This window comes from Lineus longissimus, chromosome 4 (assembly GCF_910592395.1).
Source record: "Lineus longissimus chromosome 4, tnLinLong1.2, whole genome shotgun sequence".
NCBI classification, from domain to species: Eukaryota; Metazoa; Nemertea; class Pilidiophora; order Heteronemertea; family Lineidae; genus Lineus; species Lineus longissimus.
The window spans coordinates 23,220,668-23,244,576 of record NC_088311.1 but is presented as its reverse complement, the minus strand read 5'-3'; the positions used below and the strand labels follow the sequence as shown (position 1 = coordinate 23,244,576).

The 23,909-nt window shown below is 40.3% G+C and overlaps 3 protein-coding genes across 3 annotated transcripts; 2 read left to right on the top strand and 1 right to left on the bottom strand.

The window, feature by feature from the left end:
• Positions 1–415: 415 nt before the first annotated feature.
• LOC135487129 (DNA excision repair protein ERCC-6-like 2) lies at positions 416–16,747 on the bottom strand. Its single transcript, XM_064770529.1, is given in 27 exon segments — positions 416–1,193; positions 1,415–1,626; positions 1,842–1,999; positions 2,301–2,452; positions 2,834–4,015; positions 4,349–4,436; positions 4,710–4,862; positions 5,101–5,200; positions 5,410–5,505; positions 8,669–8,814; positions 9,044–9,115; positions 9,366–9,602; positions 10,050–10,198; positions 10,449–10,532; positions 10,779–10,894; positions 11,511–11,626; positions 11,913–11,972; positions 12,351–12,450; positions 12,805–12,926; positions 13,341–13,424; positions 13,744–13,967; positions 14,172–14,314; positions 14,557–14,718; positions 14,920–15,016; positions 15,376–15,582; positions 15,864–16,033; positions 16,669–16,747. Coding segments are annotated over 26 exon segments (4,977 nt in total). The 5' UTR covers positions 15,994–16,033; positions 16,669–16,747; the 3' UTR covers positions 416–606.
• LOC135487130 (uncharacterized) lies at positions 5,134–7,741 on the top strand. Its single transcript, XM_064770530.1, has 4 exons — positions 5,134–5,193; positions 5,988–6,081; positions 6,293–7,015; positions 7,485–7,741. The coding sequence occupies exons 2-4, from the start codon at positions 6,012–6,014 to the stop codon at positions 7,727–7,729; spliced, it is 1,038 nt and encodes a 345-aa protein (XP_064626600.1). The 5' UTR covers positions 5,134–5,193; positions 5,988–6,011; the 3' UTR covers positions 7,730–7,741.
• Positions 16,748–17,339: 592 nt separating the features above from the next.
• Positions 17,340–23,022, top strand: LOC135486947 (ciliary microtubule-associated protein 2-like). Its single transcript, XM_064770155.1, has 10 exons — positions 17,340–17,537; positions 17,768–17,855; positions 18,214–18,390; positions 18,694–18,816; positions 19,015–19,152; positions 19,493–19,636; positions 19,889–20,056; positions 20,263–20,397; positions 20,705–20,829; positions 21,010–23,022. Exons 1-10 carry the CDS (start codon positions 17,488–17,490, stop codon positions 21,146–21,148), a joined length of 1,287 nt encoding a protein of 428 aa, XP_064626225.1. The 5' UTR covers positions 17,340–17,487; the 3' UTR covers positions 21,149–23,022.
• The last annotated feature ends 887 nt before the right edge of the window (positions 23,023–23,909 follow it).

Below are 23,909 nucleotides of genomic sequence, written 5' to 3'. Positions count from 1 at the left end.
AATATTTACCATGGTGAGCATGGTAAATTCTATATTCACCATGGTGAATGTGAACGGTGCATTCACCATGGTGAACATGGTAAATCTGAGATCTTTTTTGTAAGGGGGGTTGCCGCCTGTCTTTGGACAGTAATTGCTGGGAAAACTTGTGTCCACATCAATCCTCCTTACAATGCAATATTTGCTAATATTTACAATGCAATTTTTGCCAATAGTAACATTGGCAAATTACTTTGTCATGTTTTTTATGCGTTAATAAGCTGCTCTCTATTCAGAAATTTAGGGTTATGAATAAAACTAGCTACATGTTATACTAAAGATGTGGACATTTAAAATATTTATTATCAGATAAAAAGTTTTTATTTACATACATTTTACATATTCATGTACAATTACAAAAATTGCACTTGCTTACGAAAAATATATCATTCACTTTAATAGTTCATCTCTATCCACTTTTGATAATCAACATGCCTAAAAAAAGCCAAGAAAATGTGTCCATTCAGGCTTCTATCTCTGAACCATCATCCCTTCACATTTTCCCAAAATCCACCAGATGCATTGTAAGTTTCTTGGCTCATTTTCACACAAAACTTCAACAAACTTTTAGAATAAATCAAAAATACTCGACGGCTCAGACAGCTTGTCAGCAGCCTTTCTTTTAGGCGGTGCTTTCCTCTTCGGCGGAGCAGTGAACAAATCGTCAAGCAAAGAAGCAGCCGCAGGAGAAACCAGCCCAGCAGGCAAAGTTGTCGAGTTGTCTGCCGACGGAGAAGCCAAAACTCTTTCAGTTGTAGCATCATTATCAGCTGCACCGTCATCCTCATCACTTGATACAACATATTTAAACCTTTTACAAACTTTCCTTTTGACATGTTGTTTTGATTGATTTTGTAATGGTTGCATGTTGCCTCTATCTCTTCTAGTCACAGAATCTGAACCATTTTCACCCCAGACCTCTTTATCGTTATCATAAGTGATAAAGTCTTCACAAGCATCTTGAAATGCATTCCACTTTCTATCATCACGCTTTCTGCCCTTTTCAGTTAGTTGTTTGGTCATACCATGCTGTTTATGAGTACTCGTCGCCATCTCTGCATCATCACCATCGCTATCATTGTAAACACAGCCTTTGCGCTTAGGTGGCGCTGATTTCCTTTTCGTCGCCTCTTGTTTTGGCTTCACCTTTGGTCCTGGAAGGAAGAAACAAGAGTTTTGAATTTCAACCAAAATCAGCTTGTGATGATATTTTGATTTTTTACTCGCAGTTAAGAATAAAGTACAGTATATGAGTGTTCCCATACAGACTAAAAGCTCCAATACATATTGCTACAATCTCCAGGCACGAGGAAGGTAATGGGGAGGAAAACAATTATCAGCTTGGAGTGTGAGCAGCACCTTCCAATGAACATACCTTTTTTGACAGCTTTTCGAGTCGGTTTGTTTTCTGGCACTTTTTCAATGAGCTCATCAGGATCTTTGATGACATCTGTCAGATCTGAATCCTCATCTATGTAAAACCCTCTTAAGAGTCTTTGTTGTTCCACTGATGATGAAGACACAACTCTCCTGGCAAATTCCACCTCTGACATCTTGTTATGTTTGGCCATTTTGGAGAAATGCAACCTGAAGAGAAAGGACAACTTTGTGATTACTGCTAACCATGAAATTTACACTGAAGTTGGTCAATTGTCTTGTTTTCAATTTGCGATGGACATTCAAAAAAAAATCAGGAATCATGAGATCAAGACAGAGGCAGACTAATCGAGCCAAGCAGTTCTTAGGCCTTTCGACAAAACTTTGACAATCAGTCAGAAAGTTATCATGGATCAGGACTTCACCTCTGTATAGCTTTCGGTGTCTGGCCAATGAACACTTTCTTATTGCCCACAGTGACTGTTTGGACTGGTGTCGGCTTCTCCTTAGCGAGCTGCCGACAGCTCGGCTTGGATGGTTTCCTCTTTTTGAGCTCTGGCTCAGGCTCCTCCACTTCTTCAGGCTGAAATGTGTGGATAGTCGAAGTTAATCAATTTTGATCGGGTTTCTGCTCCTCATCACTTCTTATCAGCTCACAGACTACATAAATTCAAGGAAATCTTTTTTAGAGTGCAGAACAATTGATGAATACACATACAGTGGAACCCCGGTCGGCGACCACCCCGGTAATGCGACCACCCCGCTATGATGACCAAGAATCGCCGGTCCCGAATGGTTTCCTCTCTGATTACCATTACAAGGCCCCCGGCTCAAGAAACATCATCAGTCCCAAAAAGTTGAAGCTCCTACACCCAGTTACACACCTCTGAAATAGGGTCACACTCCACGGCCGGCACCTGAGAGTGCTGCTTCAGCTCAAACACATCCTGGATAGCACATCGACTCATGTGGTCCTCAGCTTTACTGGCACCAATCACCTTCTTGTTTTCGTGTATGTGGACCACACCACATCTACCTGAAATAAGGTATTAAACACTCAGTTTCAAACAGTGTACAACCCATCTCTAAAAAAATCCATAAAAAATCAGCATACATGTACTGGTATAGGGCTTTGTTACTTTCAGCATTTTCTTCAGTATTTGTGATTTGGTGCCAACTTGAACCCTACATATCTATCTTAGGCTGAACATTTGTAGAGCCCAACTACACCCTTGAAATGACTTAGAAGGACAAACAAGGACATCACTTTGTATCCAAGTGAAATTTAAAATACACCTCTGCAGTGTAAAAATTTAGGTGATGCCGCTCCTTTGAGTCTCTTTAACAAATCCTTTTTAGCAGATTGTAAACAAGATGGTTACCTACGATTTCACTGACTCAAAACAATGATACTCACTGAATACATCAGAAATAGAAGAAAAACTCCCATTTATATCAGAAGCTGAACTTTTCCTCTTCAACGTCTCACCAGGCTCCTTGAAACTTCCTTGTTGCTCTTTATCATTACGTATAGCATCAATATCACCTTCTTTTGGCTTAGATTTCTTCCCTACACCTTTGCCCTTGCGACTATCACAGAAACCACTGTCCAATTCCTCATCAGGCGATGTCTTTAATCGTGTAAATTTCCCTGATTTGGCTGGAGATGCGCCAGTTTCAAACCGAGTGTCATCATCACTTGATTCAGCTAACTGTCTCTTTTTTCTGTTACTGTCATTTACTCCAGATGTGGAAGGCTTTGGCTCAGAGTTACCCTTTCCGGACTTCTTTTTTGCCTTTGGCACTTTTGGAGAATTTACATTCTTTGAGGTTTCTATGGCTGCATCAAACTCTCTCATCAACGAATCAAGGTCTTCAATCTCGTCAACATTAGTCCTTGAATACTTTTCTTTATTCACTTTCTTAATTCCTTCACTTTTCTCAGGAAAGAATGAAAACTTTTCAGTCCTTTTTCCATCAGCAGTTGAATTTACATTCTTTCTTTTTACCTTTGACTTCACCTTTGAGTTGTCAATTTCACCAAATTCTTCAGAATTTTCCCAAAAAGAGTTAAAAACATCACAAGGACTTGTTTCGTTCATCCCATCACCTTTCACCGGAGAGTCTGCTTTCACCTTTGCAGTTGGACGTACTTGTTTTCTTTTCACTTTGACATTTGAACCTTCCGTTTCCTCGAGTGCCTTAACATTTTCACCATCAGCATTAAAGTCAGCACCAGACCTTCCTTGCTTCTTCACATTTTTTTTCACAGGGCCGTCAGATTTCTTCATCTTAGGCCGTGGTTTTCTCTTAACTGGCTCAAAAAAGTCAAACAAACTGTCTAAAATGTTTGAATCGTCATCCTGAGTAATATTTCTGTCACTGAGTTCAGTAGACGTCCGAGTATCGTCTTCACATTCTACAGCACCCTGAGGCGTAAACTGCGACAATCTATCATCCTGGTCTGAATTGGGCGATTCGTTTGCCGAGTCGTTTCCTTCCTCGTCCTCATTTTCGCTCCCAAAGGTAATGTCAAGATCAGATTCTGGTGTAAGAGATATTTCATCATCTGAAGCTTCCTTGCCATCTTCTGCCTTCACTGAAAGACACAATGTTATCATCGAAGTTACAGTTAAATGTATTTTGTAGGCAAAATCGTAACAAACTGGTTCAGGACAGAGCACCAATGGACTAAGAATGGTGGTGCAATGTCAGTATCGCGCAATGCTTTTGCTTGCTGTACATGTTAAACCTGGTGTCCAAGATCACCCCGAAACTGGTGTACCATCCTGTTGGAATCTTTGTCAAAAACATCTCATAACTCCAATCTAACCCCCCACATCTGATGGACCTAGTGTTTAACCACCCAAAGTCAAATGGGAGTAAATATCCACTAAGCATTCTTGAAAGTTCTCAGAATGATCATACTTACCAATTGTGGAGCGAGATTTGCCCTCTGATGGAGCACTGTAGTCAGACATCTGAACACCACCGAGAGCTGTTTCAATCTTCTTATTTCTCTAAAAACGAAAATAAGGTACAATCTTTACAACTTTCTCATGTGTTACCTCATCCTGCCCCTCATCGGAATCATTGACAATAAATTTTGCTTTCTGCAGAATCTTAGTTCTGCCCGTAACGTTAAATTTGAAAAAAAATCCTATTTTCTGGGTTTAAAACAATGTCTAGTTGTGGTATTCATTGATATTGATAGAAGCGTAACAGGCATCTTCAACACATATTCACTGCAAGTTCACAAGTTCATCTGCAACTTTTTCACACTTTTTTCTCACCTCAAATATATCATGTGTCAAGCAGGTCTCTCCCAATCGCATCGAGAACATGTTCTCAATTCCAAACAGTTCCCCTTGCTGCCGTTTGTCGCCTTGCACCGCATCAAAATAACGCCTGGCATTCTCTGTGCCGACAGCGACATTGTCAAGTTGCTAAGAAAAAAAGATGAATGCGTCAATAACAACAAACTTTTATTGACGTAGGCAGCTCTAAGCCGAGGTTAAGTTTTTCAAAGATCGACAGACGTTCCAGTAGCTGCCTTTTACATTGAGTATTTTTTTATTTCCCTTAAATATGCATCGTCATCGTCATTTATTCTAGCAACCCTGATTTGTTCTCATTTTCAGTCCTATAGTTATTCTAAGGCGGCTTGCTTAGGTACATACTCACCTGTTTGTATATCTGCCTGAGATATATATTCTCTTCAATGGTGCCAGTCGATATCAGACGAAAAACACGGACATCTCGTCTCTGACCAATACGGTACGCTCTGAAATTCAAAAGCAACATATCAATGGTTAATGAAAGTGATATCATTTGTGCCTTTTCAAGTGGTACATGACCCTGATAGTTTGCCATTATGAGCTCAGAAAGGTCGAATAGTAATATCAGCATCAAATGGAAGATCATTAAGCTATTCATAATACATGTACATTCCTGATTAGTCCAGATCTTGATATCCTGACAAAAATGACATACCGATCTTGTGCCTGTAGATCATGGGTTGGATTCCAATTCGGATCAAATATCACGACCACATTTGCTCCAGTCAGGTTCAGGCCAAGACTACCAGCCCTGAAATGGTTAATAGTAATACATAAGATGTTTGTAAACAAGGAAATAGTCACAAGTAATATGATATAGAGGGCAATTCTTGATTGCATCAGAAAATAAACATTCTGCTCTAGCAAACAGAATGTAAAAACACCCAATAAAATTTGGCAGATAAAGCATGATGTCAGAGTCAAAAGTATGTCGTACATTACAAATAAGTCAATTAGGTCCTAATGCAACATCACGGGGTGAGAACACTTTCACACAGTTTCTGTGTTCATCGCCATTTGCAACAGGAAACGCTGACAAACTTTATTACATGAGCCACCACACTATGACAACAAACTCCACAACAAATACTTTCTTAATTATAGTACAATTAACTACCGGTAGCTAAGTCCCAAATTGATAGTACAATAAAGTTGATCAACAAGAAATAGCAGTGCCAGTTTAGCGATTTCCTCAGATCAATTCAGAAAGTCACCGTGGATTAATGTTTTCAGAAGAGACTCTGGTGGTACGAAAAGATGAAAGCTTGGAATTTAGGATGGATAGCTATAACCATTACTCTAATGGCTGAACAGAGGCAAATACAAGGTTGGTGAGCAGTTCAATACAATTTGCTATAACACCTCGGTTACAACGTAGGGTTGTTTTAGTTTGAGGTATTTCAAAATAGAAACTGAGACTTCACAGTCAGTATTGGTGATCACATTACGTGGCTTGGATGGAGCTGTCACTTTGCCAAAATTCCTGGCAAGGGGCCTCGGCTCTGCACAATATTCATGACGACATCTGTTATTTACAGGAAAATACTGCCTTAACCCACAACCGATCGGTTTCTGGCCTCTTGATAAAGAATCAGGGTTCACGGACATCAGCGGGTATGAACACAATGCAAGAGGAAGTGATGTCACATTAGCAACGGGGCCAAACGAGATTGCCGACACTGCATATGAATTTTACGGCCGGGAAACCTCTTTCCTGAATATCACTCGCACACCAATGTTGGATGTTGGTGTGAACGGTTCATTTTCTTACTCGGCTTATGTATACTCAACCAAGACAACTGGATGCCTATTGGAGTGGGACCCTATGGGTTCTGTCGGCACCCACGGCCTCATGTTCTGGATCTGGCCAAACTCAGAGTTCTTTATTCATATCCCAGGCACAGGTACTGGCCCCCATGGAACTGGAAGCAATATACCAGAATTGGCAGTAACATTGAACGATTGGCATTTTGTCGCCGCAAGTTACAACTATCAGACTGGGCAGCTTATAATGAAAGTTGATTCTTGGTTGTGGACTAAGAGCAAGATAAAACGTCACGCTAAAACAGATAGCTCCTTTCTCTGGATTGGAAAGAGAACTCGTGAAAAAAGCATTCCAGAGCAGAGTTGGTTTGAGGGCAGGATGTCCTGCGTGATGCTTTTCAATCAAGCGTTGACGGAAGATAACCTGGAGGAATTGAGGACATACTGCCTCGACAGGAAGGGAAGAATCAGAAAGATGGCAAACGATTCAATAGAATGTGAGTGAGATCAACATCCATTCATTTCAATTTGTAGTATGTTAGTATTGTTTCCCATTGTGAGAATTTGTTCCATGAACATCACTTCGTCCACAGTAAGAATACAAACAATACTACTGACGTATCAATAAGAGATGAAAAATCGCTGATGCCGTAGGTTACACATGGGGGCTTCCACAAGGCCAAGAAAATACAGTAGAACCTCTCTATCAAGGACACCCATGGGGCTGACAAGAGCTGTCCTTAATAGAGGGGTGTCCTGATTAGAGAGGTCAAATTGAATGGAAACAACCAATTTGGGACCAAAACAAGTGTCCTTAATAGAGAGGTTGTCCTTAATAGAGAGGTGTCCGCTAAGGGAGGTTCCACTGTACAATAAAACACTGATAGGTCCAACATGTTCAAATCAAAAGCCAGGGAAAATCGTCTAATATGCTTGCCAAGTAAGATCCATAACTTTCTGTTTCAGATGAGCCTTTCGAACACAAAGCCAGTGACAGAGCAATCAAGCCAAGCCATTTGTTCGCCAGCAAAGCAGACGTCACGTCCGAGATCGAATGTGCTAGACTTTGCATCCAAAGTGACCCATCCTGCATCACCATCAGCTACTCAGCTTCGACCTTCGAATGCAAACTCAGCAAAATCGGACATGACTTTGGGGTAACAGATGTAGCGATGCTCGGCTCTGATATATACCAAGTTGCTGGCTGTTAAGGGAAATGCAAAGTGCTTGATCTTTGTTGTAGCAACCTACGACCACTGTAGTTCAGCTCACATTGAAATAAAAGGCTACTTTTTCGATTTTACCAAATAGCAACTTTATTTTACATGTATTTCAAAACGAAATGGTTTTGTTATGAATAACCAGTTTGAAACACTTATTGAGTCTTTGATGTTTAAAACCCAATTATTAGTACTAGAAGAGCACTTTGAGCAGGGTACCTGGAAAAGTGCTTTGATATTGTATATTGTATTGTATTGTATTGAAGAACCAGCACTTTCATTGATAAACAGCAAATGCTGCCTGAATAACTGTCGCAAAACTACATAACAGGAAGGAACAAACGCCTGCATATTGACTACACAAGTGACATTGGTTGTCCAATTAACAATGGGTGATTGCATAATACTAAGTAAAGTAGACACATTTAGTTGATATTTCATGTCATTTGGACTGTTGACTGAAAAATAACGAGTCACGATCGATCAATGAGTCAATTGATCAATCAATCAGTCTTCTTCTTCTTCTTCTTCTTCAGCGTTCACTCTGCACTTGGAGGGGTCATTCTCCTAGGAGTAATCCTCCTCCAAGGCGGGATGAGCGTATCCTGCGTGCCACTACGGTTAGGCGCCAATTGGGTTTATTGGCCTAGTGGTCCGACTTTGGCGAGAGAGATAGAGTCCACGCAAGCTACTCATGTTTCTCACTTGGTGGGGTCTTAGCTTGCCCTGGCATAGACACCAGGTACAAGGAACCTCGGTTTTGAGTCTCATTCGAAGGACTGTGAAGAGCCAGGAATTTTAGTTCCTTGAAAGCCACGCTGGTTCATCCAGACAAACGATCCTGGGTTCTCCCCGGGATCGAACCCGGGCCCTATTGCGTGGTGGCCAGCAGTGTAAACCACTAGGCTCAATCAGTCAAATTATACTTACTTTGTCGAGATCAGAAACAGGAATATATCCGGGTCCCGATTGAACTCTCTCACAGCTTCATGCCTTTTCTTCTCATTGACTTTGCCATCCAGCCTCCTAAACTCGTAGCCTTTCGTCAAAACATACTGCTCCAAGATGTCCAGAAGCTGAATGGTAAACAATCTTAATAAATGAACATGCACTTTCGTATCTTCACCAAAGATATTCGTGCTCAGCTGATTTTACACATGAAAACTCCTAGATTTGTGTGTATGATAATCACGATTACATCACAGTGTAGATAAAAGTTGTAGATTTCAGTGCATGAGATACAGGAGTCATGTTATTGGCAAGTTCATGGTATTAAATTTGACATTTTCTTTCTCGCAAACTTACCTTTGTTGAATAGGAGAAAAGCAAGACCTTGGATCGTTCCTTTTTGAAGACAGACAGCATCCCTTGCAAAACCTAAAAGGGAACAGACCTTTTCACAACATATTACTTTGCATAGAACATGTTATAAGGCAAAACATTCACAGTGTCAGTTTAGTTCTAATTTTATTTTGTATTCAATCTGGATAGTATAGCACCAACAACACCTAGTGACATCTACTTCAGCCACAGTTACCTTAGCTTTGAGTGATCGATAGCCTGTCCTTGCAAAGGTACAGAGAATCCTTGTCTTATTCAAAGGTCTGTAAGGAGCTAGTGACAATACCTTCATCTTCCCACAGTATTTAGGATCAGAGAGCGTCCTAAAGGAAGCCTCCCTCGCTTGATTGACAAACTCGGGGAATCGAGCAAACGCCACTTCACAGATTTCTTCAGCCGCTAATTGTTGTCGTTCACTTGTCGTTTTCTCGGGGATCAAAAGGGCGACGTGGTTGGCTGTTTTCAGCAGGAGATGCATGTAGGAAAATGTCAGCGATCTCATTGAAAAACCAAGCTTGTTTTTCTGAAAGAAAGTAGCAGACCATAATGAGAAACAATTTTCATCATTTCATCGCATTTCGAAGACAGAAGTTATTACTGAAAGGATTTACAAAGCTTTTTCTGTTGCAATCGATATTATATGGCTTTACATTATAGCAGGACATCGTCATCAATGTTGGCGCCTGTCTTGACCTGTTGTTCATGTTACAATTGGCAGGATTAGCACAATATCTTTTATTTGAATCCCCATCAAAAATGTCTCAGTACCAGCCAAGGGAAGGTGATCAAAATGAAAGATCCTCAAATGGATGCCAAACCATGTAACATAGCAATCCTGTTATCGCAGTTTTGTTGCTACAGTGTGCGAATCATTGCAATATTTTCATCGGTGATAATGCAACGACTTAAACAGTGATGCCAGAACTGATATGAGGACTTCCGCCATTGACTGTCCTACGAACCAGCTCACCTTGTGACAACACGTGCCCCTACTGTTCCCACTCCCACAAGGACAGGGTTTATGCTTGGAGAGAATGAGCTTGACGTCATCATGGTCGAGTACTGCCTCGTACACCGTCGCTTGGAACTCGGGGAGTTTACAATACACAACTTTATCGTCTGCAAATTAACAAAAAGCTCTTACAACTTGTCATTACTACACTGAAAATTGGTTCTTGGTGATGTATTGTCTGATTCCGGCAAGTTTGGAAAAATTCAACTCTGAAGGATGAAAAAATGTTTAAGTCCAAATATTTTTTTTACTTGTTTTTTTTCTGCACAAAATGAAGAAACATCATCAGTCCCAAAAAATTTTGGCTTTTTTTGCCATGTACAATTTTACACTTTATGGCATCTTTGTGCTTCTCACCTTTTTTAGGGATCTGACCAGCTAACAGATCCTTCGTCCTTCTGAGCATCCACTTGGCACGAAGCCTTGAGAATTTCTCTTTCGCTGAAGGATGAAATATTGATAAATATTCAGTTGATTAGAGACAACAAATTTGGGACCAAACATACAGCAGAACCTCTCTATTAAGGACCCTCTGGACTGACAAATCATGTCCTTATAGAGAGGTGTCCTTAGTACAGAGGTTAGATTAAATAGAAATGGCCTACTCTGTAATAAAAGGAGTGTCCCTAATAGAGAGGGTGTCCTGTTTACAGAGGTGTCTGCTATGAGAGGTTCCACTGTACTTACATTTCCTTGCCTCTGCCAATTCTCTTTTGGTTGCATCTTGTTTCTGTCCTCGTTCTATCTTCTTGATGTAATGGAAGGAAAATGACGAATACGTCCCCAGACAATTAGGATTAGCCCTGGAAGGGAATGAGCAAAATCTAAAGATCTGAATGGCTGAGTTGAGGACCTGGGAATAAAGAGCGAGAACAGGCGCAAGATTACTTGTCAACGGCCAAATTTCCGAGCATCTTTATCATCATCATCATCATCAACATCATCTTTGGCCCAGACTACAATTATCTATTCTATGATCTCAATAGTGACACTAACGCATTTTTTCTTTTTTGCACCTAATAGTAGTTTCTTTCACAAAAATAAGTAAAAACAACTATCAAGTAGTAATGGGTGGCAGCTTTGTCATTGAAATGTTGGAGTAGGCAAACCCCAATAGTGAACTCCATTGATATTGTAAGTAACTCCTATTGTGAGCTCAATTGGCATTGTACCGGTAAGTACAAGTCACTAGTGAAATTGACCAGCTTAGTAAACCAATAGCTAGCCTTGGATTGTACAAGTAGTATACAGTGTAATTGTACAATGGGCATGTGTAACTGACAGCTGCATGTGTGCTGCCCTATATATTCTGTTCATTTGGCCACAATCACCAGCACAGGATACAACTCCACCACACCAAATGAAGCAAGCTTGGTGCCAGAGTAAGGTAAGATCTCACTGAAGTTTTTCCTGACTCACCAGTCAAGGATTGCCCAGAGTTCTGTCATGTTGTTCTGAAGGGCTGTCCCTGTGAGACCGTAGCGACATTTTGTGCGGATGCTTCTCAACGCTTCTGTCACCTGAGCTTTCAAACCCTGCAGGGAAGTCATACATTAATCAAATCGCTGCCTAAATAAAATATCTGGTGCACCCCCTTCAGAAAAAGAAGAAGACTTGAAGATTATCTGCAGACTACCAGATTGAACATGATCTGATGTATCACTTGCACCTATTTAGAGTGGACCTTTATAGTGAAGTACATGTATTTGCAATCATTTAATTCATTTGATCACCACTGATTATCTGTAGATTAGACTTAGTATATGCATGGACCAATTTCAAAAGAGATACCCAAACAGAGATGGATTGACCACTACATACCTTAATCTTATGTGCTTCATCCACTACAACAGCATTCCAGTCATAAGTATTCAGCTCTTCCTGAAGTGAGAAGTTCATTAGACATAGACACAAAACAAATAGTTGGATTCCCGAGTTCTCACAGACTGGTCCTCTGTAACTCTCAGATCAAAGCATATGTCTCCTAAAACAAGGTGGTAGGAAGGACAAATAAGGCCTTTGAATCAGCCAGGAATCATATGACAAAACTTCCTGCCAAATGATAAAAAAATGTATAGTTCAGACAAAAAGATAGTGACCAGGGACTATGGACTAACCATACCTCTAAAATCTACTGAAGAAAGGTAGTCAAAGTAAATCCATGCATGCATTATAGCCTGTGGACAGCAAACTTCTCTGTAGAGACTATTTAGCTAAGTTCATAGAGACTTTTCAGCAAAGTTATGATGAAATACTCACAAAGTTTTCCCTGAATGTATCAAACGTAGTCAGTGCTATTTCCAGTTTACCTTTCCTTACACTTGCTAGTGTTTTCTCCTTGGCTGTCAGATGGTAACAACTGAATCAAAGAGACACAGAAACTTGCAGTGATCCCAAATAACGTAGCTTATACGAAGGCTGTCCCTCACAGTATTTGTATTTTATAGTGTTGCACCCCTAATGAAAGGGCCAGCCAGCTTGTGACACTCTGTACTGTACTGGTACTGTAAAACTCCTATCATCTCAAGTGGAACTTATTGTCAGTTCAGAGCACAGCTTAGAGACCGACAGGTTCCACATATTCGAAATGGAACCTTGACTAATCCATACTTGCATTACTGGAGAAGTCAAACTGTGAAAACATGTGACTTTGTGGCAATCATCACAGTTGATTGATTATGATATGAAGACTTGTAGACTTTTCAGCACTTACCCAAATCTGAAATGACCCCATGTTTCTAGCTCATCTGCCCAGTTGTAGAGCACAGAACCTGGGCACACAATCAGGAATGCTGGGATAGTTGTGTCTTCAAAATCCTTGGTGGTGTCAGACATCTGAAGACAAACGTGCAAGTAACGTTAATGCAAGAACTGTTAGTAATTTAATTTTCTAGCAGATAAGTTATACCTTTTGTGGTGTGACTGATCTGAAGACTCTTTGGAGAAGAGTAAAAAGATGTTCAACTAAGACAGCCTACTGGAGTAGAGTCTTAGAGTCAGTTAGACCTCAGACAAATGCTTTCGAAGCAGGATGCAGACATCAGATGACCTATTTTAGTCACCAAAGTGGGAGTTGAAGCTTTAACTGCTCATCATTCTACCTTCCTCCCGACTTTGAATTTCAAACGTTGACGCCAGACGTCCCAAGTGTCAGATCAAAAAGTCAGATTGCCAGTCAGAGATGATGACAGCAAAAAATTGAAATTAGTGAATTGATAGAACCATATTTTCTGAGATAAGCTGGCTTACCTGTCTGATAAACTTCGGTTTCATTCTGAGTAAGTCCTCTCTTGTCCCTGTTTTCTTGAGGAGAGCCGAAAGAAAGGCAATCACCTACAAAGTACAAGACAGAACAACAAATAAGCTACTATTATTCATTCATGTTTACAAGATAACGACTTTCAATTCTTTTCAACTTCAAGAATCTCAAACAAAAACTCTGCAAAAGACCATACTTATGTAATACAGTGGAACCTCCCTTAGCGAACACTTCTCCATCAAGGACAACCTCTCTACTAAGGACACCAGGTTTGGTCCCAAATTGGTTGTGTCTATCCAATCTGACTTCTGTGATCAGTACACCTCTCTATAAAGGACAGCACTTGTCAGTACCGAGGGTGTCCTCAATTAAGAGGTCCTTTTGCTTGTATACCTGCACAGTCTTCCCTTAACCCATGTCATCACCAAGAATGGCACCATGGCCTTCCTTGTAGTGTGAGTAGAGGAACTGCACACCCTCTCTCTGATAGTCTCGAAGGTATTGGTTCAGTGTGGCTGGAACCTGAATCAGTGGAGATTTGCAGAGGACTAGAGGAACTTTCAGATGCGATGGCACGTGACTGAAGTGAGGCTTTTCCATGTCGCCGTCATCGAACCCTGAAATTTCAAGAAAGTATTTGAAATAAGTTTAGAACAAAACTTGTTGGAGATACAGGGTTGAAGTATTTCCCAGCCATCACTTGATTGCAACTGATGGGAAACCAACCCCACAAAATTCCAATCTTTACAAGAACCTTTATACGGCAGAGAGTAATTGACATATGACAAATGATAGTAGTTCAAATGTTAATCAATACCTACCATCCATATCAAAACCAGACTTATTCAGATGACTCAGATTTCTGTTGTCCTCCATGTCCTTTTTCGATGTTTGGCTGATGTCAATCTTTGGACTAGGGACCCTAGGACTAGAAGACGATAGTTTTCTAACAGGTCCTTTATCACTGGAAGGAGAAGTATATGGTTTTGAATGAACGGACAGAGGAGAAGATCACAAATATTTTACTCAATAAAACAGAATCGACTTGAACTTAAGTATAAATTCACTAATGATGACGACATTAACAGAATTGAATTAAACCACTGGACTTTTTCTTCTTCCTGTGTACTTAAGAGAAAAAGTTGGGAAACAGCCCCCCCCCCCCATTAACACTTGAGATGAAAACTGGCCACGCATCTTCCCTACCTCCCAGTTTGTTTCTCTTCACCACCAATGGCTACAGCAGCTTTGGTTCGCTTTCTTTGGCTCACTTTGGACTGCTCGCAGGCACGCTTTTCCAATCGTTCAGATATTTTAGATAGCACCTCCTCATCATCTTCTTCATATTCTTGCCTTGAATATTTAGCGCTGGAAAACCAAATAATGAAATCAACATTATTAATGATTTCGAACAGCGAAAGTTTACAAACTGATCAACCTCGTGTTATATTAGAAATGGCTAAATCTGGACCAAACGCAGTGTCCTTGAGAGAAGCGAGGATGTCCTCCACATGGGGGGGGGGGCATTCATGCTCATCACACATCGTCATGTGAAATGGGTCATTGTACCTTAATTGTCTCTCTCTTTCCTTCCCTGAGAGAGGGCTGAACATGCTAGAACTTGTTGAATGAGAGAATTGACTGTCATTATGTGGTGAAACAGCATCTGAAACCGAAGAATAGATACTAAGAAATCAATGAATGAAATTCTTCAAGATAGGGCCTAGTGAGATACTATTAGGAAAACTTCCAATTTGACATGAAATGAAGTAGGAAGCAAAACTGCAGACATGGATCTTTAAACTAGATCACAGACTCTCCAAGTCAGGTTCACCATTTGACGAAACCTTAGGGTCACCAATAAGACATGATGGACAGACAAGTGAGTTGGTGGCTTGGAGTTACTGCCTGTCTAAAGAAGACAGGCGAACTTTGAAAAATATCTGAGCTGTTTAATTCTTTGGTTGACCGCACTTTGAAACAGAAACCTCCTCCAAAATCAACAAAACCTACACCATGCCGCACCTTGTCTCTCCCTCGGTCGCCGCTTTCTGGGACGTCTCCTGATCTGTGACAAAGCCAGCTGTTCATTTTCATCAGAGTCATAACCATTGTACTTCACGAAAGCGCTGATAGCACCACCCTCCCTGATAAGTTGTACTATGCGGGCTTCGTAGTAGATATCATCACCACTGTAATAGGCCAAGCACTCATCACCCTTGGACCAAATGACTGAAACAGCATACAAAGACAATGTAAAGAAAAAATAACTCCAGATGCAAAGTCTTGAAACGTGTCAGCCCATCGCATTTAAAACAATCAGAGAAGACCCTAATTTCATTGGCAAGTCCTAGGTTTTGGGGGCGACATCTGCCCAAGAGAGGGCACTTTCTTTTAAGACCAAGTGGTGAAGACCAGTGGAGACTTGCCAGAAGAGCAATTTGACATTTCAAAATTTTGCTTTTTGTTGAACTGTATCATAAGTTACTATCAAATTCAAAATCGTAAAATACCTTCTTCATTTTCAAAATTTTCTCCATCAGAATCAGACATGGTGTCACGGCATCTTTCCTTCAAAAGTCTCTCACTTCGTCTTCCATCATCAACTACAACCACATCCGAACCAGTTAATTGCGAAGACATCTTGTCAAAAAGTCATCATTCTTTATCTCAGTTTTTTCCTCTGAAATTTTAAAGATTGTATATTCACTGAAGAATTGGATATATTACCCTTAAAGTTATGCCTTGCAGTGTGGTACACCCTCAAAAATGCCTTTAGAAAGCAATTTCCGACTGAATTCTTTAAAAAGAAGTTTGGTGGTGACAAAGTAGAAAGTAACGTTGTAGTAGGCCTATTTGTCATCAGTCCCTGATGGGGTGGGATTTTGGTTGGGAAGAGACTGGCGATCTTGCCTATGACCACATTAACTTTGAGTTCCCATTGAATGGTTTATCACCAGTATGAATCCATATCCCCTTGGATGACCACATTAACTTGAGCTCCCATTCAGGCCATCGAATGGTTTATCACCAGTATGAATCCTGGCTAACAGAAGCCCAAGACTGACGAGCTTGCCTATGACCACATTAACTTTGAGTTTCCATTGAATTGTATATCACCAGTATGAATCCATATCCCCTCGGATGACCACGTTAACTTCAGCTCCCATTGGCATTGAATGGTTTATCACCAGTATGAATCCTGGCTAACAGAATTAGCCCAAGGCCGCTGGGAACGAACCCTCCGACATCCCTCGATGCGTACATCAATCAAGCAAGGATGTTGGGGATATTCGATTAGAAGACATTCTCCTTTACCTACTAACATCTCTTGAATATGTGGTGTTTTTGAGCTTGAAGTCTCAAACAACGGTGTAAAAATTTTAAAATTTCATCAACAATTAGTGTTGCGTGGAATTAATTACTGATTATGGAAAGGAATTATTTAAAAACAGTAGGCCTAAATAATTGCACTGAAAGTGCAACCAATTGTATCAAAAATCGTTGTTAATTTGCATTTATTGGTCAAATTTTTGTTCAAGAAATCTTATTCTTACTTTAAAGGGGGACTATAGGCAGGAGCGGAGGGGCTAATTTGGCCATCACCATGTGGGTTATGTCAGATTCAGCACTTGATATATTCCTCATACAAGCGTGAATCATTTGAGATGTGAGAGACCCCTATTGGCGACTTTGTGTAACTTTATCTTACCTGCCTAGCTGCTGCCTATATAGTCCCTTTAAATTTAGAATTTGCTGCTTCTTTAATTCTTTGGTACATTCCAAAAATTTTGTAATCTCGAACTTGATCACATTTCAAGTCATGTCATTTTCTGAAGACTCAAAATATTGAGCAGGATAAATAATTACATGGTTTTAAATTTAGTTCCTTTCTTTTGTGAATTATTGTCACATAATTAGCCGATTGAGAAAAAACTAAATTTGATTAGAGAGTATGCGTCATGTTGCCATGTGATGTCACTGGATCAGTGGATGGCTGATCATTGAAACCACAACACAGTATTTTCGGAAAATGTGACAAAAATGCATCGTTTACTTTCGATCTAAGAGCTTGCTGTGATGGGAATTAGTGGAACAGTTCATGATTGATCTCAAGTTTCAAAATTAACCGAATAAATGGCCGAGAAGAAGTATAAAGGTGCCCCCTTTGGCACTCAAACAGCACGGTGTGTCTCAAAAAAAGAGCAATTTTTCATTGCCAATGGCAATGCAATGCTTTGACTCGATTGAGTGAATGTGTAGCCATAGGAAATTGTCGGGGTATATAAGATTATTGTGATGTCAGCGATGTTATAAGTAGTGTTGCTTCGACTGGTTCCCTTCTGTAACATATTGTTTATCCATTCAATTGATTAAACATCGGTTGACGATTGAAACAATAAAATTTTTCTTCCAGGTTCGATGTGTCTGCCGTGCATCCAAAAAGTAAAACTCCTGGGACCTTTACTCAAATCCCATACTGTCGGCAGTCGATGAATGAATTGGTAGGTGAAGTCTGAAGAGCTATATATGAATGAGAATTAGTTCAGGCTATTGACAAAGACTTATCTTGTCAAATAAACACAGTCACAGTAAAATGTGATATTGTTTTACTGTCATCATACATCGTTGTTATAGGCATCATTTAGTATACAGTCTTCACATTGAGTGGCAATCATTGAATGATGAGACAGGACCAGGCTAGGTATACAACATTTATTGCCAAGTTGAGACTGAAGATGACTAGAAGAAAAGAAGACCTATGACCTGATAAAAAAGCAAAAGACAGAATTCTCAACCATGTCAGTGGTGCCACAAAAAAATGGTGAGCATCTGTTTTATTTCATTTTCCTTCAATTTCAGAACCGCCGACTCGGTCCAGGTGCCTATGATGTTGTGAATGGCCACACTGGCTTCAATGATCGTGCAGTGGCCGAGAGAGCCTCTGGCCCAGGATGGGCGCGGGCATACGAGGTTTCAAGGATGGCAGCCCTACCACATCTTCTACACAAAGAGCAGTGGGAAATGAAACGTCTGTTGGTGGGTATTTCAGATTTGATTGTATAATATGATCTGAACAATCTTGGCTGTCCCAGAAATGAAATTCCGTTTTTTACAATGTAGGTGTTATAATGTTTAATAGTCCCGTGGCTGTTTGTATGTCTGATAATGGACATGATCCCATTTCTCGCTGGATTGCCAAAATGCTTTTAGGCAGGTATTATGACTATATTGTCTTAAATGTCCCGCAGACAGTCTCCGAAGAGGAAGTTTACTTTTAAAAAGGAGCAGTTTTATAGATTGAAACAATATTCATCGCTACCATTTCTTTTCATTCTCAAGGAGAAAAAACTTGGTCCAGGAACATACAACATCAAAGACTTTCTGGAGTATGCTGATGACAAGCCAAGAAGTAAGCGGGGGATATGTCAAACCAAGGAACAACGATTTAAGGGAGGTTTTGAGGTGAGCTGATTTCAAACATATTCAGAGTCATGAAACTGAGATGGCTTGAGTTGTATCCTAGCTTCTTCAGTGTTCAAACCCGGCCCAAATTGCATGGTAGCCAGCAGTGTTAACCACTGAGTGATAAACTGTCATTATCTTAATGTCGGCTTTCATACCTTTTAAAAACTATGTATTTTGTCAATTTCTCCCATCTAGAGTGATACCCCAGGGCCAGGGACATATGGAAAGGGTGGCATACCACATGCAGTCATGGAAGAAAAGAACCAGAAGTCAACTGGCACAGTTGGATTGCTAGATGCTGGATCATCGACACCAAGAACACTCCCCATGGTGGTAAGTTGAGTACTCAATGATATTTTCAGTTATTCCCAAGTTCCCTTTGTACTGACAGGGTGTTGTTCAACCTATCTTGGTAACTGCTGCTGGCCATTGAAGGCTAATAAGAAGTGATGGTTTTGCACCAAGCAAATTGCACCTGTTATGAAAGCCATGCATCTATTGCTGTCAGAGTGACACTGTGGAAAGATCAGTGTTAATTTATATGAGTGCCTGTCGCCTCTCAGGCGATAGATTCAACTCGATTGGTGGGATCTTGCAGCACTGCTGGTAATGACCAATGTTCTGTAGCAATCATTCTCAAAAAAGTACTATTTCTCTTTTCTTATTATATCAGGGATCAGATCTTGGACCAGGATGTTACAACTTTGAGAGTTTTACGGAGCAGCTCAACAAGAAGGTGACAAGTCTGCGAGGGCCTTATGATCTCATGACGGGGGAGAGGAATAAACCTTGCATAACTGGTCACTATGCTGTCCCGGTGAGTAACACACTGGTTTAATCCCCTCCAAGGCAATGAAAGCATTTGATATTTTTAACAGCTGGCAACAAACAATGTATTACCGGCTGGTGTATTGATTGATAAAGCTAAAATGAGTGTTTGGTGTCTGGAGAATATTGTCTGAAGATCTGCAGAGCACACTCAATCAAAGAAGCCAAGTTTACCAATGGGACTTCAGTGGATCTGTTCATTTCCTCAAGCAATATTAAACATTTTCATTTCTGTTGGCAGCAAGGCCAGAATCTCGGTGCAGGTCAGTATGAACTCAAGTCCTTCCTAGATGACTGGGGTTCAGAACACAAGAAAAAGCATGGCAAATTTGGCAAAGTTGCACAATACCCGGAGAAAAATAGTGATCGAATCTACTGCTGCACGCTGTCACAGTTGAAGAGAGATGTGGTAAGTGTCATCCGTTGAAGTGGTAAATCATTCAATCTAGTTTGTCTCTGATCCATGTTCAAGTGATTCCAATGAAGTTTCAGCCTGGATGTTTAGAGTTAAAGCGACTTTATCCCCCTTTCTAACTCTGTGCAGATTTGCATTCTCTATTACCAATGCACATGGCTGAGCTAAATACCTCTCATTCTTTGAATTAACTATTGCAGGAGGATCCTGGTCCAGGGCACTTTGACCCAAAATATCCAAACGAGGGCAAACCTGCTGCTAAGAAATCTCCAGGTTTCGGGTCATCGGCACAAAGGAATGATAGAATGGCACAGAAATTCTTCACAAGGAACTTTGTAAGTATATGATGAAAGATCCCGGTGCACGCACATTGATCCACAATATCTAAACGAGGTCAAACCAGCAGCTAAGAAATCCCTAGGCTTTATTCATCAGCACGACTGGGTACGGTACACAGTGTGGACACATTGCCTGTTACTTTGAGTAATGTGACCTTGCACATCCTTACATGAACTTGCAGATTACACCGTCCTACAATCTTTTCACCTGGTGCTTATCTCAGCCCATGACTCTTCCTCCACGGCTAAACATACAACCCAAATGTAGTTGTCTGCTTCTAATCTTTTCCTTGTCCGATTTCAGAATCCTGTTGGTCCTGGGCGCTATGATATACAGAAGTGGGAGGATGCACAACACATCAACAGCCATACCAGTGTCTTCAGATCAAAGACAGGAAAACCTAACCAACATTATGAAAAGTTCCTAAAGTAAGTTTTCAGAGATTTTTGAACGGAATTATAAGGTCACATGCTCATGGCACAAACACTGCTCACTGCACATAGCCAGATCTGAGAGCAAAACATAATTGCTAGCGTGACTGTACTTAAATTTCAAAACATATTTGACATTGACTCTGAAATGCTGACCAGTTATCTTGTCGTTTCCAGAGAGCGTATTCGTGCCAAGGATGTACGTCCGGAGGACAAGGTTTTCTTAGTGGAGCAAGATCAACCAAGTGCTTTCATCCAGCGAGCAAAAGGAGCGGAAGTCTTATTCCAAGCACAAAAGGCAGCAACGATGGCATAACTTTGCTAGAAATTCATAATAAAAGAACTTTGAAAATGTCTTGATCTCTACTGTGAATGCGCATCTGTTGTCCTTATAACATATTGTGTGCACACAATGTAATCTCACACTTGGGGTACCACCTGATGGCAACCGACAAAATGTTACCTTTCCCCTTTTCATGATACTTGATGTCAGATCAAAAAACATTGACTACAGTCAGAGCACATTCCATGGCCTTATTACCCAAAGTGCCCTTATGATTTGACCACGGCGTGGGGAAAATTATTGAGTCATACAATATCGTGAAATAGATCTGTCAGGTGCAGTCTACTCTTGCATGTTGAGATTATAGAGTCAGTCAGGAGAAAACCTTTCCACGTTTATTTTGTTATGATTTTGTGTAAGATGGTGCCAGTGTTACATCTGTGATTGTTCCCCTTATTTCAGTGTTTCCATACAATAGACAGCGATGACTTTAACAATCTTTCAGTGTTCCCAAACACTGAGGGGAAACGGAAACACTCATAAATGTAACACAGTTAGTCACTGTGAGTCAAGTTTATTAAAGGTGGTGGGTGTGAACTGCGATATTTTTATCTGAGAATACTGAAGGAGACTTATATACAAAGCTGATATTTGATGATAAACTTCAATTCAAAGAAATGCTGTGCAAAGGATGTATCTCCCTACTTCATGTAACATTTCTAGTACATATATTCTTCCATTATTTTGGTTGCGTGCATTTCATTTCTTCCTAATTATAAAAGTCACATAGCACTTTTAAGCCTTGTCTTCTGTCATATTCTCTTTGCGCTACCGCTTAGAAAAAGGGAAAACTCCCTCGACAAAAAATCCATTGTCAATATTTTCTATACATATTTGGTTGTTTTCATATCTGCTGTTTTAATGAGATTTTATTGAACTGTGATATATCAATGCATTCCATTCAAACTGTTGTTTTCAGTAAAGCTTTTAATAGTAGTATTAGGAAAGCACAGTATAGGATAGCTTCCGTCCATCACTACCGGTGCTTTGAAAGTCATTGTTTTGGCTTTTGAAATTGTAGCACTTGGTCTTTTTTACTATTCCACTTTCAACTTTTGATGAGTGATATGTTTTTTAAATTCTGTCAAAATTGGATCATTTTGAACTTCCAGAGGTGCATGTGTTTCCTCCATATAACCTCTGTACGTACGCATACGCCAGTATAATGCGGTTTGAAGTGGCAAAGTGGAGTCCAAGACTTTAGGGTCAAGTTGGTCTGAGATATTTGTACATTAATTTCATCAATGAAATATTTTGATATTGTCCGTCACTTGTGATCTACTTTTCTTCCATCTCTAAGTATATTAGGCTTACCACTTCTTTTTCTTGCACAATAGATAATGTATGTCAATGTAAATTCTGTACAAATGTATATTGTAACATATTTATCATATAAACCTGCTTTATTGGTGTGGTATATCAACAATATTTTTACTTTTGTGGAGTGGTGCATTATTATAGGTTAGAATCATGATTTTTCTTTACATTATTCCTATTTGATATAGCAGTCGGTCTTTTGACTTTGTTGGGTAAGAATCCCTTTGAATAGTAGTGCTGTTTGTTCAGCCAGAAAACTGAATGTAATAGATAATGTTATAACCTAAAAGTTGGTGTCTCAATCCAAGGCTCAACTTAGATTTTGAATTAAAACGTTTCCATTTTTCATTCCAAACAATGTACCTGAGGATTGTGTGCATGGCAGGAGTAATTATTTTGGTTTAATGAGCAGTGGTTTGCTTCTGTTTGATAGATACAGCGTTTTTCAGGCCAAAAAAAAATTTCTTTGCAAAATGTAAGAATATCTACACCATTGTAAAAATAACAAATGATTCAAAACTCGATCTGAATAGTTGTTGTCCATTGTATCTTCATTGCTTCATTCTACTCTCAACATTGTGCATTATTGCATTATACGTCTCACAGGAGCCACACCACAGCCTGGCAATGCCAATTATCCTAAGCAATGGCACTGAATTGTTTAACTATTTTCATTCAGTTTAGGAAATATCGTTGGAGGTAGGGGAGATAAAGGCACTGGGAAGAGACTTGACTTGTAACCCGAGGTGTTCTTTCAAACCCTGTCCGCCCTCCCTTTCACTAGCAGTTGGCAATAACATTCTGTGTAGGCATCTGTTGGTTCCTGGAATTCATCCCCATCTCTCAATATTGACTGAGTGTGCACATGATGTTGTACTGCTTAATAGGATCCTTAGTGTTGGTGTGGTCAAGACGCTGTCAGCCCTATTGCGTGGAAATTCCAGTCAGATTATGCTTCAAGGATGTGCTCACTCCAACAGAGGATGTGTTGCTCATTCTGCACAAGTTTGCAGAGTGAAGACAAAAAGCCCTGGCATAACTTGAGGACAGTGAAGAAATAAACCTAGGTCCCCTGGAGAGGAATCCTTTACGATGTGACCCCTCACAGCAAGCCGAGATGCATGTGGCACAGATGATGAGCCTATAAAATGACAACACAAGATAATGGAAGAAATTGATGTCTCAAGACTTCACCAAAGGCAGACAACAGAGAAATGAACAACCAGTCTGTCTCAACCTGGCAACCTCAGAGGACATGTGCCTGATTTTGCCGTGATGGGTCACATATTGCTCCTACTGTTCAGAATTAGGATTCACATTACACTGCTCGGTCCCTGTACTGAAATCAAGACGGAGGGAACATTTTGGGTCTGAGACACTTTGGCCAACAGTTCGGAGCAACTGAGAGACTTATTAG

What these genes read in the sequence shown, in the direction of transcription:
- LOC135487130 (XM_064770530.1), top strand. Translation starts at nt 6,012, where the DNA reads ATGAAAGCTTGGAATTTAGGATGGATAGCTATAACCATTACTCTAATG. An exon ending in TGAACAGAGGCAAATACAAG is followed by an intron (nt 6,082 to 6,292) that starts GTTGGTGAGCAG and finishes TGTTATTTACAG; the next exon opens with GAAAATACTGCCTTAACCCA. An exon ending in GGCAAACGATTCAATAGAAT is followed by an intron (nt 7,016 to 7,484) that starts GTGAGTGAGATC and finishes TTTCTGTTTCAG; the next exon opens with ATGAGCCTTTCGAACACAAA.
- LOC135486947 (XM_064770155.1), top strand. Translation starts at nt 17,488, where the DNA reads ATGGCCGAGAAGAAGTATAAAGGTGCCCCCTTTGGCACTCAAACAGCA. An exon ending in GGCAGTCGATGAATGAATTG is followed by an intron (nt 17,856 to 18,213) that starts GTAGGTGAAGTC and finishes CTTCAATTTCAG; the next exon opens with AACCGCCGACTCGGTCCAGG. An exon ending in CTGGTCACTATGCTGTCCCG is followed by an intron (nt 19,637 to 19,888) that starts GTGAGTAACACA and finishes TTCTGTTGGCAG; the next exon opens with CAAGGCCAGAATCTCGGTGC.